The sequence below is a fragment of the Colius striatus genome, chromosome 3, assembly GCF_028858725.1.
Source record: "Colius striatus isolate bColStr4 chromosome 3, bColStr4.1.hap1, whole genome shotgun sequence".
Lineage (NCBI taxonomy): Eukaryota > Metazoa > Chordata > Aves > Coliiformes > Coliidae > Colius > Colius striatus.
Genome location: NC_084761.1, coordinates 51,279,044 through 51,300,586, shown reverse-complemented (window position 1 = coordinate 51,300,586; position 21,543 = coordinate 51,279,044). Strand labels below are relative to the sequence as shown.

Below are 21,543 nucleotides of genomic sequence, written 5' to 3'. Positions count from 1 at the left end.
CAGCATGGCTTTATGAAGGACAGGTCCTATTTAACAAACGTATTCTCCTTCTATGACAGGATGACCTGCTTGTTGGATGAAGGGAAGGCTGTGAATGTTGTCTACCTTGACTTTAGTAAGGCATTTGACACCGTTTCCTACAGCGTTCTCTTAGGGAAGTCGACTGCTCTTGGCTTGGATGGGCAGACACTTTCCTGGGTGGAAAACTGGTTAGATGGCCGAGTCCAACAGGTTGTGACCAATGGAGTTAAATTCAGTTGGTGGCTGGTCCCGAATGATGTCCCCCAGGGCTCAGTGCTGGGGCCACTCCTTTTTAACATCTTTATTAATGATCTGGATGAGGGGATAGAGTGCAGCCTTAGTAAGTTTGCAGATGACACCATGCTGGGTGGAAGTGTTGATCTGCTTAAAGGTAGGGAAGCTTTTCAGAGAGATCTAGATAGGCTGGATGGTTGGGCCAAGGCCAATGCCATGAGTTTCAATAAGGCCAAGTGCTGGATCCTGCCCTTGGGCCACAACAGCCCCCAGCAGGACTACAGGCTTGGGGAGGAGTGACCGGAAAGCTGCCAGGCAGAGAGGGACCTGGGAGTGTTGGTTGACAGCAGCTGAACATGAGCCAGCCGTGTGCTCAGGTGGCCAGGAAGGCCAAAGGCATCCTGGCCTGTATCAGGAACAGTGTTGGCAGCAGCAGCAGGTAGGTGATCATTCCCCTGTACTTGGCTTTGATGAGGCCGCACCTCAAATACTGTGTCCAGTTCTGGGCCCCTCTCTACAAGAAGGACATTGAGGTACTGGAGAGGATCCAGAGGTGGGCTACCAAGCTAGTAAAGGTTTTGAAGCACATCTCCTTTGAGGAATGGCTGAGGGATCTGGGGCTGTTTAGCCCGTAGAAAAGGCGGTTCAGGGGCAACGAAGTTCTCACTCTCTACAACTACCTGAAAGGAAGTTGCAGCGAGGTGAGAGTTGGTCTGTTCTCCATAGTAACAAGCTATAGAACAAGAGGAAATGGCTTCAAGTTGCGCCAGGGTAGGTTCAGGCTGGATATGAGGAGGAATTTCTGTACTGAAAGGCTTGTAAGGCATTGGAATGGGCTGTCCAGGGAGGTGGTGGAGTCACTGTCCCTGGAGGTGTTTAAGAGACACCTTAGAGTGATGTTGCACTTCAGGAAGTGGTCTGGTGGTTGAAAAGGGCTGGGACAAAGTCTGGACTTGATATTAAAGGTCTCTTCCAGCTGAAACGATTCTATGATTCTAATACTGGCATCTGAGTTTAACTTCAGTTATTTATAACTTTGTCCGTACCAGGAAACTTCTTGGGCCATGGTGTGACCATATGTAATTCTCCTTCTCTCCAGCACAAAATGTTGGTTGCAGTATATTTGTAATAATTTTTTTAAAAATCATATTTACATGAGGAAAAGTTTTTGTCTCTTCTTTCTCACTGTAAACCAGATTAAATTAGCAAGTGGCTGTGTCCATATTAAAACTTACCATAAATGGGGACACTGTAAAAATGGATGCCTCCTTTGGCTCATAACTGTTCAAGTTACCTTTTCATGTTTTACGTGTAGTTTTTCAGAAGCATTTTAAAAACCAGGATATTGTATGTTCTGTTTTACGTTGTTACCTGTCCTGGAAATTATTTTGCCACAGCAGCAGTTAGACATGAAAGATTATACATATGGATAACACTACTGTTTTCTCAAGCCATATCTGACCCTTGGAAAAACCATGTACTGCTCTTTAAAAATGTAAGTATCTCACTTCTGTAGTAATTATGAGATTTGCTTGAGAATTTTATATGTAATTAAAGGTAAAATCTGTGCCATTATAAGTAGCATGATCTTCCATTTCCTCAAAGATGACATAAATGCAGAACATAATGGTAATTTGTTGGTGTACATGAAAGGCAGCTATCACTTTTGGTATAGGTGGCTGCTGTAAATTTTAGTAATTTCTGTTACATTTTGCTTTACAGTGCCAGCTGAAGTCAGGTAACATTTTTAAAAAATGTACTTTGATTTCCCTTGGCATTGCAGCAATGATGGTGGTCAATATGTATCTAAACAGAAACCTCTGTAACATTAAACCCCAAATTTTGTGATAATTAAGATTAATACTTTTTACTTTAAAGTAAGCATCTACTTCTCCATGTAGAGTAAATATAAATAAAACTGAGGATAATAAGTGTTGCATTTAATGGGTAAGGAAAATGTCATGCTGTGCAACTGCTTACCAGAAATTTTATTTCCTGGCGTTCTTCCTGCCCCAGTAAGTCTGTAACATTTTTCAAGGATGTCAGATCTAGTAGTTTAGCTAATAATTTTTGGATTTTTACAGTTAGAATAATCATGAAGAAGTTCCTGAGTATGCTTGTAAAATGTCTCTAATCCCTCTTTCTCCACAGGAGATTGCTAGGAAGCACATAATTTCTTATGCATTATTTTGAGTTTTTCATGTCCATTTGGATTTTCAGGGTTAGTAGGAGAGAGATCTTGAAATGGCTCTATGGAGCTATTCATAATGGATATATGCTGTGATTATAAAGCACAGAGGAAACTGTGGCTTTTTCTGCTGCAAGAAGAGAACGTGATTGAGGGAGATAGTAGTATGTTTGTCGTAGAGGTGGGACCAGTTAATGTATAGATAATATACCAGTGTGCCAAGAAACATCCTGATCTTAGAAGCAAGTTACCCTATGAAGTACCTCAGGTACCACCAAGACTGCTGAAAGAGGGCTCAGGGTGTTGCTACCACTTATGGTTTTCTTTTGTAGGTATGTATCTTGTGCTTCGTTCTGAGGAGTGGTATACTTTTTTACCAGGAAGTCACTAATTTTCTTTGTGTGAACAGTATTCTATACATCATGTATTTGGTTTTGTAAACTTGCTTCAAAGATACTCTAAAGTGTTAAATCTAGGGAGATTTGTACAGGTTTTTTGTTGCCCTTTGATGTAGATATTTTAGCCCTGCTGCAGGCTAGGTGCAAAAGGCAGTCAATTTGAATACTTGCTACAGGACAATTGGAGTCAGCTCCCAAGTCTGACTAAAAAACTAACTGGTGCCCATGATGGTGATCCTTCTGAGAAGGTTGTGGGCATGTAAAAGACGTTTTTTGGTGAGTCTGCTGTATCACATTCATGCCAGCATGCTGCAAGATCTACAAACATACTTTTGGAAGGCTTCTGGAAAATATCTTCTCTGTTTGAGCCCGTCTCTGTTGTTGCTGCAATGTTCTTATGTTTTCTGATTGTCGACCCCATAAATGCTTATCTTGGTTTCCCATAGCTAAAGCACAGAAGTGTCATCAGGCCATGCTGTGTAAATCAGAATTTCCTATGGGTTTGTTCAGACAAGTTAGTTTGAAAAAAACCCACTGAAATTACTTGCTTCAACAAGTATGCTTGATCTCATTTCTTCATTTTCAATCGTTACTTGCTTTTGGGTTTAACAGAGAAATTAAAGTGCCTGAGAACCAGAAATATCTGAGACTGATTTATTAATGTTTTGTTTAAACCTATTGTCAAAGTTAAGGGATTAGTGTATTTTTCATACTTTACAGTTTGGAGATCTGAGATATCAAAACTGGTTTTGTATCACAGAATCACAAAAAATCTCAGGTTGGAAGAGATCTCCAACCCACCTGGTCAAAGCAGGGTCAGCTGGAGCAGATTGTTCATGAGTGTGTCCAGTCAGGTTTTAAAAAGCTGCAACGGTAGAGACTCCACCAGCTCTCTGGACAACTTGATCTAGTGTTTGATCATCCTTACAGATAAAAAAAGGTAGATTCAGTAGCAACAAAGTAAGAAGTGGTTTTCTCATTGTCTGAAGCCAAGTATTTCTGTTGAGTTTTTCCAGTGTATTTATGGTTGGAGCAGGAACTTTAAATTTGGCAGGGGTTATGCTGGGTTCAAAAGTGTGCCTGTAGCTGCCCCTATGGAAGTCCAACTCAGTTTGACTAAATTTTTAAAACCTCCAAAGAACAGCTTAACAAGTTGCAACTGAAAGTTGGATAGTTCATTGCTGTGGGAAGTATTTGTTCCAGCTTATTTCTTAAAGTGCCGGTTATCCACCACAATATGCTACCATGTGTGGGAATGGTGGAATATTGAGGAAACCATATGACTACACACCAACAAGCTTTCAGAATAAATAGTATTTACCAAACTTTTGAAAGCAAAGGGTATTGAAACCCTTTAGCTTGACAATGAGATTTTTTTTCACTGTCCTAGCCAGTAAGTAACACCTGCCTCCTAATACACTGATACTTCCAGATCCTATTTGGGGTAGAAGGAAGCAGGTCTAGAGTAGAAGACAGCTGGTGAATGGTAAGCTGTAGGATTTGCACCTTCATTTAAGGAGTAAGAGATAGGATGAGAAGCATTATTTTTAAGTATTTTGATTTTTAAATATGATATTGACAAAGGCTACTGCATTTGCCACAGCTCTTGCCTTTGTCCTAGGCACTTCATTTTCAAATGCTGATCTCAGCATTTGGAAGCATCACTTTCTTCTCAATCATTTGTCCAGGAAGCATGTTGAACTATATCACAATGGACAGGGAAAGACAACTAAATACTATTCAGACTTCTCACTCTGATGTGGTGAGTGGAAGTATTCCATATAAGAACTTGAGATAAGTTTCTTAATACTAAGAGGCAGCTTTGATACCGTCGCTTAGCATGCTTTGCTGTTGGCCCACTTGGATATGTCAGAAAAGCTGGCCTCAAGTAGGCAATAGCATTCCTCCCCCCTGTATACTGGTGGAAGTCAGTTTCTGCCTCCTTTTCTAATAAAATGGCTATTTCTGTACTTTCTATTTCTATTACAGGGTGAAATTATATAAAATACTGAAGAGCTCTTTCTATCTGTTGATGCAGCTTTGCCCAGAAGTTCCAAATGACAGCTCTTCCTTTAGTTAGAGATGGTAATTTTTCTCATGCTTGGAATCTATCTTTTGTTCTTTTCCTTAATTCATGTTCCTTCATCCTTCATGTTCTTTCCATTTCCTCTTCTGTTATAATTAGATTTTTAAGTTAGGTTTTTAGTGTACTGAATTTGTGTATTGTCAAGTAGACATCAACATTCAGGTTCGGTTCCCTGCTTTGGAAATAGGAAGCATAAGAAACCTTTACTGACTCTTCTGTCAAAGACTCTAAATATTTTAAGTTGATTTGATTTTGTTTGGTTTTTAAGTCCAGAGTAACTCTAGTCTGGTCCAGTCCTGTGGACTCAGTACCCACTAGCAGTTGAAGTGCATTAAATAGAAGTCTGGAATGCATCACTTTGTGGATTTTCTGAAAGACATCCATGTGGTGTACTCTAGGACTTCTACAGTACATGCACAAAACTGCAGTTAGTTGGGATGATGAAGATTATTTTGAAAGATGTCTCCAGATGTATAATAAAATGCTTATGTAAATGCACTGGAGTTCAGAGAAAACAGATGCACCTTTGTCTGCCTCTCTTGTTACAGTCCTCTGGTTAAACTCTTCTAGGTCATTGAACTAACCCAGACATCTACAGTAGTTTTATGGATTGGCATTGCCTTTGGCAGAAATAAGGAGAGGTGTTTTCATGGGTGGCCAAAGGTACCTCTTATAGGATTAGCTTTTTTCAGTCACATTCCTTTTCATTCTGTTAATGCCTGATTTATTGTCCCTAATTCTTTTGATCCTACCATGCTCTTGTTATTAAAAGCAATCAAAGCTTTTTTAACAAATTGAGGAATGGCATCAGTAGGATTTTGCTGTCATTTGTGTATGGCATAAACACGGGTATATGCTGCAAGTTGCAATGGTCCTGCTGGTCACACTGTTTCTGATACCAGCCAGGATGCCATCAGCCTTCTTGGCCAATGGGCTTTGTCTGCAAAGTCACTATTTTTAATACTGTATTTTGTTTGTGTATATGCTGATGGTATTTGGTGACGTTTGCTATATGCCAAAGAGGTGTTTGTAGACCTTAATTCAACCAAAGAATTCTTAATATTTCTGATTACATTAAAATAATTTCTGTCTTTAACTCTTCTTTCTCTTGTTGTTGACCAACTCTATCTGTGTCCTCTTTTGTTTCTTTTCTATGTCTGTCATACTTGTCTCTAGAATGGCTTCTTTCTGTGTTTCTAGATACCTATGTGCTTTGATAAAGTTATGAATTAAACAAGTCCTTTATTTTTTCCTGTTTTCCTCCTCCATTGATCACCAGAGGGTTGAAGAACAACTCTCTCTGCTTGGCAAGCAAGGAGAGGTTAGAGAGGTTTGGAGTGAAACTACTTGACAGAATGGACTCTGCATCACATGGAACTTGAAAGAAGTGCTTGTCCTACCTTGTCTGACTTGAAGAGGATTTGCAATGCAGAAAGAGTGCGGATTTTCATATTTCAGCATTCACAGTTCCTTATTGTTCCTATAGAGTACTCAGTGCTTTAAATAGACCAATAATTCCATTTCTATTACTGTGCTGCCTCACCATTATGCAATGCATATGTAAACCATTTTAGGAAGGACTGTTGGCTGTGGTAGTAGCACCAGGTAGAGCAACTGATTCTGTGACTGCGGAGGTATCTTTTACTTGGGATTTGTGCTGCTCAATCAGCTTTGTTGGAAAGGTAAAATGATGTCACTGAAATAACAGATTAATGAAGTAGTATGCAGACTTGATTTCTACATTTGGAAAAAGGCAAGAAAGTAATGCAAAAAGAGGTCTAAAGATACTATAGGCAGGTAGTACTGTGTTCCTTGAAAGAAATGATCTAACATTTGTTTAAACATTTGTATGTTTGCAGTGGAGCAGAGAAGTATAGTGCAGAACAGCAGGCTAGAATTCATACCAGTGCAGGTTCTAGCTGAAGAGCAAGGGATTTGCTTTTTTTTTTTTTTACCACGAGAAACATGATAGCCCATCTTCATAGCTGCAGTTCAACAAAGCACATTACACGTGAGAATGTCAAGGTCAGTAGGGCTGCTCACATGCACACTTAAAGTTAAACGTACTTTAGTGTGTTCTAACCATACTATTTTTGGAACTTGGAATAGTCAGCTGGTGATCTACAGCTTCTCAAATGTATAAAGAGTTTCAAAAGCTCAAATCAAAAGGAAAAGAGAAAGACTGAAGATAAAAGGTGGAAATAAACTGAGTTAATTGATTTTTCATTATTTTTCATCTTGTTACTACTTTAGTGGTCTAAAGGATCATCAAATCTGACCTTCGGAATTCTTTTACACTGTCAGAGCAGAGTAGACGAGTCCTTACACATTTGAGGATCAGATCTATGAAAACCAGGGAAACAGGATGTTTTTTAAAATTGAAGCAGACCTCATGGTACTATGTGTCATCAAGTCTAAGGCCTGTGTTGTTACAGGTGATGATGACATATAGTCTGCTCAATGAATTGACTGTGCTGTAGCATGCAAGTGTTAAGAATTCTGAGGACAAAGTATCTTCTGAGAGCTCATTTCAGAAATCATTCCTGTGCTAGCTATGAACATAATAATTTGCACCCTAAAGGTATTCATGGCCATTTTATGGTTATTAGTTCCAGTGCCAGCAATGACACTTAACATACAGAGATCTCCTAGTCCCCTCTCTACCTGCACCAATTTAAAGGGACGCGTAAATGCTTCTGTGAAGACAGATAAGTGGCCTTGAGTCAAAATAGCGAAGCATATAAAATGCCTCACCATGTGCTCTGAGCTTGAGTGTTCAGCAAAATTTTTCAAAGCATATTATGAAGGATGCTTGGTGTTTTTTGGGTTTTTTTTGAGTATATGCAAATTATAGCCACAGAGTTAATGGCATAGTGTTATTGCAGTAAGTTGAGCAGTTAATGATGAAAGTCTGGTAAGGGAAAAGAGGTGGCTGCTAAGTATAAATATGCAAGAGATGCAAGGACTGATAGAGGATTGTGATATGCAAAAGGCTTCCTGGCAGGCTGCACTGGTGGGGAAAAAAATGAAACCTGGAGCAGAATCATCTGACCTTGTTTGTCCTGGTTCAGACCCTTCCAGGGGTCAATATGATTGTTGATTGTTCTGGACTACTTGTTTCCTCTTTATCATATCAGACTTTTGTGGGGTTTGGTTGGGTTCATAATGAGGGGTTTTTTACCTTGCTGTTGTAATTCAGTCTGTAATTCAGTCTAATGGCAGCCTTGACAGTGCTGTGGCTAATGTAGTGATCAGCCCTGCCAGAACACTACATGAATAGAAGTTATTCCAACTGAATTGAAGGTATTAGGAATAAATAATTCAAGCCACAAAGCAGGCTTTCAGCTGAGTGGTTTGCCTTTCAAGGATAATCTGATTTGTCTTCCCTTCAGGGTCTTTAATGTTCCTAGAATACCTATACTAATCCCCATCTGAACTAATAATTCCCCCTGTGTCTGCATGGAGAGGCTATCTTGTGTTTTACTTTTAACCTTCAGTAATTGCATCAAATATTTGGAGTTATTTACCTTTATTTACCTTTATTTACTGTCACATGTTGTGTCTGTCATCTTGAGTACGTTTTAGACTTGTACTTGCTATTGAGGTCAAGTGTGTGGATCTGAAGTTGCTTGAATTGATTTCCCCTTAAAAAGGGGCACTGAACTATGACTATGCCACCCATCTTGTTAAATTTATGACAATTTCTTTCCAGGACTTCATTAAAAATAATACACTGATTCCTTTTTGGATGATGCACAGATAGGAGCACATTCAACTCTGTTTTGCTTTTGTGGTGTTGCATAGTTTCTGTTTCTACATAATTGCTGCTATTTTTCTTTTGACTCCATGTTCTGTATTGCTGTCCTGATTAAAAACTGAGGCAAAGCTGATGTTAAGAAAACCAGTGCTGCCAAGTGGAGAAGAATGTTCTTCCTTCATCTAGCATTTAAGGCAAGAATGAGTAAAACATTTAAAACATGTTATTTCTTCATGAAGCAGCTGGTCTTTTCTAATCATAAATTGCAGGTAGTTGTCTGTAGCAATGAAATGTCTGTAGTGCTTCATGGATGAAGCATCTTTCAGGAGCAAAATTAAGATGGTGAGACATTGGTCTACAGTCAGTGAATGAGCCAAGGCAAGCTGAAAAAAATGACTAGCGGTTGATGGCTTTTTTGTTGGCAGAAGAGCTAAGAGTTATATTCCAAAGAGAACAGCATCATTTTTCATGTGCTGGGGAAAGACAAGCATGGAGTTTTACTTTGCAGAGTACAAGCAACTATATGGGGCTTTTTGGAGGATACAGGGAAGGGAACTAGTAATATAAATGTCTCAATACATAAAGAAGATGTAAAGTAATTTACAAGCCAAAAAACCCCGTGCTCAAAAGATATCTCCGGGAGACTGTTATTTATAGATATTCTTCTTCTTTTGTCAAGTAACTATTCTTTGAATAGAGACTGTCCAGTACTATGCTCACACTGCATTGAGATAAGAGAACTGATGCTCTAGCATTTTCAAGCATATATTTTAAAATGTTGTCTTTAGAACATATTTTGAAATAGTTGTCTGTTCTGTATGGTGCAGATTTTTGAATGACACGTGTCCTTTCTATGATCTTATGTTTTCCCTTGGTTACCTAATCAGTGAGTGCTTTACTCTTTAGAGGGTATTTCCTTCTGTTTTGAAATGAAACCTGTATTTTCTGCTATTTCAGTAGCATTTTTAGCACATAACTTCATTTGATTATTTATCGGCCATAGAACATCATGATCCACCTCATTCTGTGCTCTGCAAATTTGTTTTTGCTTGCTGTTTAGGAGTACAATGTTGTTCTTGTCTGTTTGAATTTTATTTTGTGTAATGGCAAGGATATTTTGGCAGAGATTCAGAATTCAGTTTATTCTTTCAATTTGTACAGGGAAGTAACTCTATCCATACACAAGTATGCAGACTTGTGAAGTTGCAGCATTACTGGCAACTCTCGTGTGACTGCCATCTTCAATAAATTTATCACCTCTTGCTATGCAATGTGTCTGATGTAAGCCAAATCAGATGAAGTAAGTGGCAGAAAAGGCTCTCAGCTGTTCTGGGGAATAAGCCTAGTGTGGTGGTAGGTAGAGCAGCTTGTCAGTATGACTGTTGTTAAGACAGCAGAAAAAAACCTTATACTGTGTATCAGTACTTTTTAGTAGTTTTCAAGTCCTCACATGTGCCACTGTGATCCCTAAAGCAGCTGCTACCCATGACAAACAACTGATTCTGTGCAGAAGTTTCTATTCACAGTGTACTTTTGCTTGTGGGAAGGTAAGGTGGGAGGGGGCAGAAGTAACAAAAAACAAACATGAGGATGGCATCAGACCCATGGAAATTTGGCTATTCATTTCTGAAAAGCTTTTGAATAGATTTGTGCATAGAGTTGGACTTAGTAAAACATGCACTTTGCTTCAGGAGCTCTATTCCTACCAGCAATGGAGAGGGAAGGCAGAGCCTTGAGAAACCTACCTTGTGAATAGCTGAGAACTGACTATATTTGAGACTATTATTTTTTTAATAAATTCCATCCTTTACTAATATTTTTAGAAAAGCCATTTCTTGAAGGTCATGCTACTCTTGCCACTTTAGAATAATTACTACTTGAGAAACCTACCTTGTGAATAGCTGAGAACTGACTCCATCTCAAGAATTTGACCACTCTTGTTCGTCTACATTACTACTCTTATAGCTAAATATCACTTTCTGTTGCAGTCAGTGACATACCCAAAGTCTTAAACGATTGGCACATGTTCTGCTCTTCCCTGAAGTCCTTCTGCCAACTTTGCTGGAATGGTAGGGTCTCTAGTACTCTGTCCTAAGGGTGAGGCAGAGTATAGGCTATATTGTCATCTTGATTTACATCCACTGTTCAGCAGCCCAGTCAAGAGCAGTCTCACTTCAATGTGTGCTCAGTCTGAATTAACCTTCTTTGGGAAGGACTTCTTTTTTTGGCCATGCTATTGCAGGAATGAATACAGGGAGGCAGTTGTAGAGAAACTTAACTTTTTGGTTTTTTGCTCTTGATACATATTCTAAAAACATAGGACAAAGCAGACCTGAGTGGAGATGTTATTTTCTCAGTGCTATATGACTTCATATGTGGCTTTGCTGGTTTGTCTCTTGTCATCCATTGCCCCAGAGTGAAAGGTTTATTTTTCTCTAACAGAATACAGAAAAAAATGATCTTTTTTTTTTTCCTTTTTTTGAGAGATGTGCAGATTGTATTTAATTTTTAGGAATCATAGCAAAAAATCTTTTGGGAACAACTTTTCTAGTTTCCAGTAGATGGCAATCGGTGTTTTTCTTATATGTAAAAAAAACCCCACCAACAAACTCATATGCTTGATAGTAAAACTGGAGAGATGGAAAGAACAAAGTATGCCTTTTTTTTAAAAAGCAAAGCAGCATATTAATATATTAAATTTTATACTAGTCTAAGAATGAAGAGAATAACATTTCTGTGTTTGCATTGCTGATCTTCCCCACAAATCTAAAAGATATTTTAAGTGATTCCTTTTCAAATGATGTGGTGTCCTCAGGGAGCTAGGTGAGAACTCTTACCAGCATTCTAGAAATTCTTGGTCCAATTACCCAGTAAATCTTGCCCTTCATGGATCTTTTTTTCTCTTGAAATTGTATTGAGCTACCCAGGAAGACGTGTTCCTGATGACTGGCAGGGAAAATGTGGCTCCATCTCAAGAATCTGAACACTCTTGTTCGTCTCCACTACTACAAGATGGTATATGAATGTGTTTCTCTTGGAGCACTGGCAAGTCAGAGAGAAAATAATTTATTACTTGTGTGCATTGTGGCTCTGTGTGACTGTACCTACCCATATAGGATATTCTCTCTTTTCTATGGTTAGAAGGAGTATCTTGGAGAAGGTGAAAAAGAGGGAAGAAAAAGAGGAGTTTGACTATTTGCTGAGACCTTCTTCTTAGCAGCTGGTTAGAAATCGCTCCCTAAAAGCTGAAAGTGCGATACGTTCAAGTATAGTTCGAGTTGCCAGAGGACACTACTGATTCTTAGAGGGAAATTTTCTTGTGGAGTACCATCTCTGTGTTCAAAAATAATGAGGACTTCCATATCTAAGCATAGCCTTCTATTTGGGCCGAAATGTGAAATATCATAGAATCATGGAATGGTAGGGGTTGTAAGGGACCTTTAGAGATCATCTAGTCCAACCCCCCTGCAGAAGCAGGTTCACCTAGATCAGGTCACACAGGAACATGTCCAGGCGGGTCTTGAAGACCTCCAAGGAAGGAGACTCCACTACCCCCCTGGGCAGCCTGTTCAACTGCTATGTCAATCTCACGGTGAAATAGTATTTTCTTATGTTTAAGTGGAACTTTTTGTGTTCCAGTTTCATCCCATTACCCCTTGTCCTGTTACTATCTACTATAGAAAAAAGGGATGTCCCAACCTCCTGACACCCACCCTTTAGATATTTGTAAATGTTAATAAGATCACCCCTCAATCTCCTCTTCTCCAGACTAAACAGCCTCAGTTCCCGCAGTCTTTCCTCATATGAAAGATGTTCTATACCCTCGATCATCTTGGTGGCCCAGTGCTGGACTCTCTCCAGCAGTTCCCTGTCCCTCTTGAGCTGAGGAGCCCAGAACTGGACACAGTACTCCAGATGAGGCCTCACCAGGGCACAGTAGAGGGGGAAAAGAACCTCCCTCGACCTGCTGACCACACTTTTCTTGATGCATCCCAGGATGCCATTGGCCTTCTTGGCCACGAGGGCACATTGCTGGTTCATATTTAGTTTATTATCAATCAGGACTCCCAGGTCTCTCTCTACAGAGCTGCTCTCCAGCAGTTCGACCCCCAGCCTGTACTGGTGCTTGGGGTTGTTGGACTCTGCACTTGTCCTTGTTGAACCTCATGAGATTCCTCTCTGCACAACTCTCAATCCGGTCAAGATCCCACTGAATGGCAGCACAGCCTTCTGGGGAATCAGCCAGTCCTCCCAGTTTGGTGTCATCAGTGAACTTGCTGAGGGTACACTCTGTCCCCTCATCCAGGTTGTTGATGAAGATGTTGAACAAGACTGGTCCCAGAACTGATCCCTGTGGAACTCCACTGGCCACAGACCTCCAACTGGCAATGCTCCTATACTCTTCCCAAGAAACCAGCCCCTGTTTCCACCTCTCATAGATGGCTGCTTTCTGCCTGAGTTTTCCTAGCAGATCATGGATGAAGGGATCATCCTTGCTCATCCATGTAGGCCTCCTACCTCCTTTTCCTCCTTTCTTGCACATTGGGACACACTGATCCTGTGCTTGGAGGAAGTGGTGCTTGAAGATTGACCAGCTCTGATTGGCACTTCTACCATCTAGAATCATATCCCATGAAATCCGTCCAAGTAGATCTTTGAAGAGGCCAAATTCGGCTCGCCTGAAATCCAGGGTCATGGTCCTGCTTTGTATTCTGCCCCTTCCACACAGGATCTTGAACTCTACCATCTCATGGTCACTGCAGCTGAGGTTGCCTCCAATCTTCACATCTCTAACCAGACCCTCTCTATTCGTCAGTACCAGGTCCAGCGGCACACCCCTCCTTGTTGGTTCCTCGATATCTACGACAGGGAGTTGTCATCAACAATCTGCAGGAACCTCCTGGACTGCGTGTGCTTGGCTGTGTGGCTATCCCAGCAAATATCAGGGTGGTTGAAGTCTCCCATGAGGACCAGGGACTGTGATCGTGAGGCAGCTCCCAGCTGTGTGTAGAAGGTCTCATCCACATCCTCCTCCTGATCAGGTGGTCTTTAGCGGACTCCTACAACAATATCCCCTGCCTTGCCCTGCCCATTAATTTTTACCCATAAGCACTCTACTCTCTCCTCATCCCCACCCAGGCACAGTTCGGTACACATTAATTGCTCTCTCACATAGAGAGCAACTCCACCTCCACGCCTTGTCAGTCTGTCTATAACCCTCCATGGCTGTGCTCCAGTCATGGCAGCTGTCCCACAACGTCTCTGTGACCGCAATGAGGTCGTAGCCCAGCATCCGCACCCACATCTCCAGTTCCTCCTGCTTATTCCCCAGGCTGAGGCATTGGTGTAGAGGCAGCGCAGGGGCTTACTCAAACACACAGGTTCCGCTGAGCGGGTGCAGGAGATTCCTTCCCCATTTGACTCTTTCTCAGGGTGGTCAGCCTTCCGTATCTCAGCCCAGTGTGCAGATGAAACATAAAACTGTCTTGACAAAAAATAAACACAGACTGATTTCTTACGCTGTTTGATGACTCCTGCATAGGCCACCATTAGGGCTGAAGACTGGTGGTGTGACTGTTGAGCAGAAAAAGGGAAACCAGAAACTTTCAGTACTTTCTCTCTTTGAGTATTTCCATGCCTATTCCTTTTCAGTCATGTGTCCTTCATCCAAAAACAAAACCATTGAGATTGTAGTAAAGGATGGTATGCTAGAAGTGTTTTAATGGTATAATGTGATCCAGTGAGAGCTGTGCTTTCTTTGGGAGTCTGTTCTTCCTCCCTGCAGTTTTCATTTTACAGCTCTCTGAAAATAGACCCAGTCTTTGCTCTGCTCTGCTGGGTTACACTCAGAGGATGGCAAAAAGGATGGCATCAGGAAGTAAAATCACTCAGTAACAGATCCCAGCATCTTCTGCATCTGTTGCTGGGCTCTAACAGAAATGGATAAGCAAGAATCCTAAGCTGGTGGTGGGGAAGGTACAGTACTATTTCTCCTTTGAGGGTATGTGCTCTCTGGAAGGAGTGGTAATACCAAGTTAGCTCACACTGTACTGTACTTCACCTAAGAAGACACTGTTGAGAAAACCTGCATTAACTCTTGGATGCTCCTTTTTAATTTTAGGTCAAATTGAAGTTTAAAATATCACTTTTTTTGCAAGTTGAAAATGAAGCAGACCTCAGAATAACTTTGAAATAGAACCATTGGCAAAATAGGCTGATTTAGGAGCTGCTGCTAATCCTATTAATCCTAATAAGAGGATCACTTAAATGTATTTTCTTGGGGATATTTAATCATTAATGGTTGTGATGAATGAGAAATGTAGGAATACTTTTTTGGCCAATTATATTTTGAATTATTTGAGTTAAGCAGAGTCTTTTAAATCTAGTGAGAATTACTGGAAGTAATTGAGAATTGAAAGTAGTATTTTTTCCTATTTTGTGCAGAATGTAATTAAACTACTTTTCACTGCAGGTCTGCACAGAAACCTGCAGAGCTGTCATGCTGAGCGTACATGCAGGTTATATATTTCCTTTCTGGCTTGCAATGAAGAGGAAACATCTGTTTTGGCAGGTGCTTTATTTGTGGATATACCTGTGACAGTGAAGTCCTGATACTTAGTTTTCCAGTGAAGTAGAATTGAAGTGTACGTGGTGTATCAACTATGTCAAGCTAGGCATAACTAGCAACTGGTTTCCCTAGAGTCATCTTATATAGAGTATCTCTTTAACAGGCAACCCTTTATCGTGTCAGATTTATCGTGTCAAATTTATCATGTTAGATGAAACTTTCTGTGCATAAATGAAAAACTGAAGAACGAATGCCCTCGTTTAGAGGTGAAACATAATGACTGCATTCTGGTGAACTAAAGCTCTTGTCTTTAATTAATGAGTTAGTATCTCTTTCCTTCTATGAGCCCTGTTTCATGTGGTGCTATTCTGTTTCCAGTCTTTGTGTTGAAGCATATTGTCATTTAGGGCAAGGAGGGGGGGGTTTTTTGAGAAATCATGTGTAATCCTATTACCTATGAGGAGTGACTGAGGACTTTGGGCTTATCTAGCTTGAGGAAAAGGAGGCTGAAGGTCAACCTCATTGCTCTCTTCAGCTTCTTGAGGAGGGTAAGTGGAGAGAGAGGTGCTGATCTCTTCTCCCTGAAACCTAGTGACAGGATGCATGACAGTGGCTAAAAGCTGCACCATGGGAGATTTAGATTGGATGTTACAAAGCAGTTCTTTACTGAGAGGGTTGTCAAACACTGAAACAGTCTTCCTTGAGAGGTAGTCAATGCCCACACAAGTCTGTCAGTGTTTAAGAGATGTTTAGAAAATGCCTTTAACATGCTTTAACTTTTGGACAGCCTTGAAGTGGTCAGGCAGCTGGACTGGGTGATCATTGTAAGTCCCTTCCAATTGAAATTATTCTGTCCTATCCTAAGTTTTTAACAGGACTCTAATCTATGCCATAATTCCTGACTTGATCCTGAGACAGAACAGTCTTTCTCAAGAGGTGGTTGATCATAGAATGATAGAATCATAGAATGGTAGGGGTTGTAAGGGACCTTTAGAGATCATCAAGTCCAACCCCCCTGCAGAAGCAGGGTCACCTAGATCAGGTCGCATAGGAACATGTCCAGGCGGGTCTTGAAGACCTCCAAGGAAGGAACCTCCACAACCCCTCTGGGCAGCCTGTGCCAGGGCTCCCTCACCCTCACAGTGAAATAGTTTTTTCTTATGTTTAAGTGGAATTTTTTGTGTTCCAGCTTCATCCCATTACCCCTTGTCCTGTTGCTAGCTACTACAGAAAAAAGGGATATCCCAACCTCCTGACACCCACCATTTAGATATTTGTAAATATTAATAAGATCTCCCCTCAATCTCCTCTTCACCAGACTAAACAGCCCCAGTTCCCGCAGCCTTTCCTCGTATGAAAGGCGTTCAATACCCCTGATCATCTTGGTGGCCCTGCGCTGGACTCTCTCCAGCACTTCCCTGTCCCTCTTGAGCTGAGGAGCCCAGAACTGGACACAGTACTCCAGATGAGGCCTCACCAGGTTGATGCCATAAGTCTGTCAGTGTCTAAGAGGCACTTGAACAATGCTCTTAACAACATGCTTTAACTTATGTTCAGCCCTGAGGTGGTCAGGCAGTTTGACTAGATGATTGTTGTAGGTCCCTTCCAGCAGAGCTAATCTGTTCTATCAGACATTTAAATGAGATTGATCTAAGGGACTGAAAATGTTTACAAAACTTAAGTTATATGTAGTGGTTTTTTATTCTTTCCTTGTTGCGAAGTAATGTAGCCCTTCACAGCTAGACCTCCTGCATGTTGGCATTAGATATTACTGCTGTATTTCCAACAATAGTAGCAAAAAGTGTCTGAATGTAAACGAATTCACCCCCCTCTGCTCAGCTGATGTTTTCATAGGTATTTTTAAGTGAGAACAACAGTTTGCAGATTTAGATTCCAAACGTTTTTCATAAATACAAACTTTCTTTCCTTTTACAGGACACCCGCAATCAAAGAGCAGCTCTTTGCCCAAGTGAGTACCCAGAGACCACACCACTGCTCAGTTCAGGCAAAGTGCTAGTGTAGATGCATGTTCTGAAAAGGCATTCAAGATAACTTTAAAAAAATGAGACAAAACAAAGGGAACGATTGCCTTTAAGTATATATTCCTTGTATCATAAGATCTGAGGGAAAGAGTGTTACAAGTCAAACACAGCTCTTCTTTACTCTGGGATACTGTGAGTCTTTCATATCAGTCCACATATCCTGTTTCTGGTCATGCTGCTGTCTTCTCTCTCCCTCAAGTTGTATCAAGTTTTTTCCTTATGTTCCAACTGTCTTTTGACTCTTAGTTGTAAGATAAAACCCTCCAGAGAGGGAAAATTTACCTACAGTTTCAAGGCAAAGTTATATGGCTTTAATATAAGTGGAAAAGCTGTTGGATTATTTTGTTACCTTATTTTTCTGGTGAGAAAATGCATATTTTTTAAAATATTTAAACTGAACCAGTGACAGAGGAGTTTCCCATTTGACATCACAAAATTGTTCATTTTAACAGTCTGTTACCTCTGTTTCAGTTCTACGTGTCTTAAGTCTTGCATAACAATGAGTTGACTCTTTTTTTCCCCTTTAATGATGTCTATAGTAAAGATAATGTTGTGATACTGTTTCCTTCAACTTCCAAAACACAACTAGTTGTTTTTATTGCTGCCTTTGACAGGTTTGCCCTGTGTTTCCTCCAGTTACAGAGTTCTTCCTTCTGCTTGCTACTTTGTGGCCCAGCGGGCCTAGAAGTGGTTTCATGGCTTTTGCCTGGGAGGTAGAAAAGTGATTGAACTGGGTTTATTCCTTCTAGGGTATGTGCTGCAGGGCAACAGTCACAACACGTGCATTTTTATGACATGATAGCCTTTGTTTTCTCAAGCTTGTAGAGTAAGTTTAGATACCTGGAACAATTTCAGATGTAGAGAGGGAGGATTGTACTACTCAGTATTAAAATTGTTTAAAAAAACACTTTGGCACATATAAACATTTAATGTCTCTTGTATTAATTTTCTAGCAAACATTAAAAAATACACTTCTTTAAATCTGTACAAATTGTTAGTACAAAATCCATTATGTTTGCTGTATCAAAGACAGTATAGATTTTTTGGTTAAAGTAAATGCTTCAATTTGGAATCCAGCTATAGATTTTCAGACTCTCTCACCAACTTGCTATGTGTTTTATCTACAGGGGTAAATCAGAGAGACTGCAAAATTTATTCTGCTCGTGTTCACTCTGGAGCAAAAGATTAGATGATAGAGCATGACTTTGGAGCTTGCTTTTACACAATATGGCTTTTCTGACAGTTAAATATTTTTTCTTGATCATTTTCTTCCATGCTTTGTGTGAATTATAAAAAGGAATTTTAATGGTTTCTATTTAGAGAATATTATGGAGGATCAAATAATTTTCTTGTTTGAGGAGATTATTTCAAAGGACAGAGGAGGGAGCTGACTTTTGAAAAGGTTGCACTAATATGGAAGCAACTTGTTTTTCCTTCTCATTTCTGGATAAAGTACTTGGCTATCTATTCACCCCTACTCTACTCAAGTCTGTGGCAAAGAGAACGTCTTAGTGCTTTGTCTTCCTAGAAATCCTTGAGAGAAAATACATATGCAGACATGTTACAGGAATGAGAAGTTAGTTGCCAGAAAAATGAAATAGCACACTTTATTAGCTATTAATACAGAGCATGGCCAGAGTACTGGTAATTACAGTGGAGGTTTGGTTTTGCTGATAGCTATAAAGAGGAAGAGAATGTTGCCTTTGCATTGGGCATGAAGAGGTGTGTGAGTGATAGTGAAGACTCAAGAGCTCTGGAAAAAAATAATCACATTTCCTTTGCCATTTGTATTTCACAAGAGATCTCATTAATATTAAACTTTGGTGAAGAGCTCTGCCTCGACTCCTTCAGTTTTTCCCTCACTGGTTTGTTTTGAATTGCAGAATGTTTGGATTTTCTTCCCAGTCTGTTGAAATTCTGCAATTCTTTTTCCTCTTCCAATCTCACTCTGAAGATATGACAGATGAGAGTGATTGTGTGTCTTCAAAACAAGTACAGCACTCTGAAATAGCACAGATATATTGAAAATAACATTTTGTATACTGCAAATAAAAGATGGATGCATGCATGGTGTTTATATGAGTAACATGTACTAATATGAATAAATTGAAACTACTTGTACAGATACATTGAAGAGAATGAGTTTTAGAAGATTTCTCAAATTTTCTATTTCAGAAGAAATGATATTGTAGAGTATGCTAGCGTTGTTGAAGGTAAAGTGATTATATGGATTACCACATGATGGTTGGTTTTAGGTGTTTTTTTTGTTGCTTTTGGATTGTTTGGTTTTGTGGATTTTTTTTGTTTTGTGTTTTTATTATTGTCTTGAAGTGTGATGTATTGTATCCTTTCCCTGTGCATTCAGGAAGATTCCTCTGACTCCCGTGATTGATTTAGCATCATCCTTGTATCTCATGATTTAAGACTTAAGAAATTTGAAATCCTCTGACAAAGGCAATTTTTTCTCTTCCTGCCACTGTATGATGAAGGAAATCTGATACCATTACCAAAAAGAGCTCCTCAGAGAAACAGTAGTATGTTATGTGCCAAATTTAAACTTAACAGTTTTATAATCGCACATGCACTGAAGACCAATTTTGATATACACCCTAATCCTAGTTAGTGGACAAAGCCCATAATGTACATGCAATTTATACTTAGATATGAAGACAACATTTACTAACTGTTGTATCTTATATATACTTTTGTAATATATTTGCTTTGAATTGATGGTTTAATAGACAAGAACCTCATCCATCACTTAAGACCCTAGCAGAGGTTTTGCCATTTTGTACTATACAAAGTTATAGATTTCCTGACCTGCTGCTTCCTGACAGGCCTTAGAAGAGATTCAGTTTTCTATTTCTAGAAGACTAAATCAGGAATGCTCTGGGTTTGAGCTCCATCCACTTGACAAAGTTATTACAGATAGTATACTGCTAGCACAGTGGTTTGATGGTTATGTCCAAAATCAAATGATGTTTATTTATAATTCCTACTCCTCTTAAAACATTTCCCTAAAGACACTTCACCATTAGCTGAGCCATTCTCAGTTTTTAAATTTCTGTTACAAATGGCTAATTTGAATCTACATGAAAATCTCCTGACTCATCTTCAACAGAAGAGGCAGAGTCAAGGTGCCATACCTTTCCTCCCTGGTAGCATTCTCTCGTCTGCAACTTGTCCTTGAAGACATTATCTCCTGAGATGCCTTTTCCATTGCTCTTGCATATGCTAGAGTTACTTTCGTGGTTTTCATCTGTGCTATGAGCTTAAAATTAGTTTCTTGCTGTGTTCCTGGTTGACTCATTAGACAGCTTATAAAATTCTCCCATTTACTTGTGAGAAACAGCTGAGTGCAAAAATGCAAAAGGCATAAAGAAATTAACCATGAACAAGTAAGGGAATGTAAGGATAAAATCTGAAATTATTATTTTTGTTCCACTTTCTTCTCACATGTTTCTTATATTTCTTAGTTATTAATGCTTTTCCCAAAGGATATTGTTTCAGTATACCTCTTCTTTTATTGTTGATTTTTTTTTTCCGTGTCAGATGGTTATTCCCACAACCTTGTGCTTTTTGGGTGGTAAAAATACCTTGTTCTAACTTACTTCTAGTTTTAATTAATTAGGAAAGAAGGAATTGTTGAGTATTTTAATGGCATGATTGGACTGTTCAAAACCAACCATATTGAAAATAAAACTTGAATTTTCTAGAAGAAAATATTCTAAAAAACCAAACAAATAAAGAAAATGAATACCCAAACGTGCTCCCTGCCCCCCCCAAGCCCCTAGTACCCCATCATGAGCACTAAAAGTCTCCTGCTCTGACTATAACTTGAATATGTGTTTAAATATTCAAATATTACACTAAAAGATTGCAGTGGGTTAAAAAAGATGGCATATGTAGATGTTTCCGTATTGCTCATTTGTAGATCCGTGAAGACCTGCAGGGTCAGAGAAAGGTATATTTCAATTTATTTCTATGGTATGTATTTATTTTTTTTATAAACTCTGTTTGGGTTATGGTCCATAGAATTCTTTGTACCAATGCCATCTTAAATGCAGTCTCCATTTACCCTCCCTCCTTTCTGCACCATCCTGCCCAGGCTCTTGGTTTTCAGGGACGTGGAGTGGCCATGGGCTGAGCTGGATGAAGTGAAAAATCTGATGGAAAAACAAATTTTGCAGATCTCCAGCTATATTAGCACTGTGATATTATTTTCCTAGCAGTCCTGGACTACCAGAGT

General features: G+C 39.7%; 1 protein-coding gene across 5 annotated transcripts in view; it reads left to right on the top strand.

The window, feature by feature from the left end:
* Nucleotides 1–21,543, top strand: part of TNKS (tankyrase) — a 154,423-nt gene that overhangs the window by 63,877 nt on the left and 69,003 nt on the right. For 2 of the 5 annotated variants that reach the window (XM_061994276.1, XM_061994277.1), the window contains exon 3: nt 17,188–17,221. The exons of the other annotated variants lie outside the window; for them this stretch is intronic. In XM_061994276.1, coding sequence (XP_061850260.1) covers nt 17,188–17,221 — 34 coding nt within the window. The remainder of the gene's footprint in view (nt 1–17,187; nt 17,222–21,543) is intronic. 5 annotated transcript variants of the gene reach the window in all.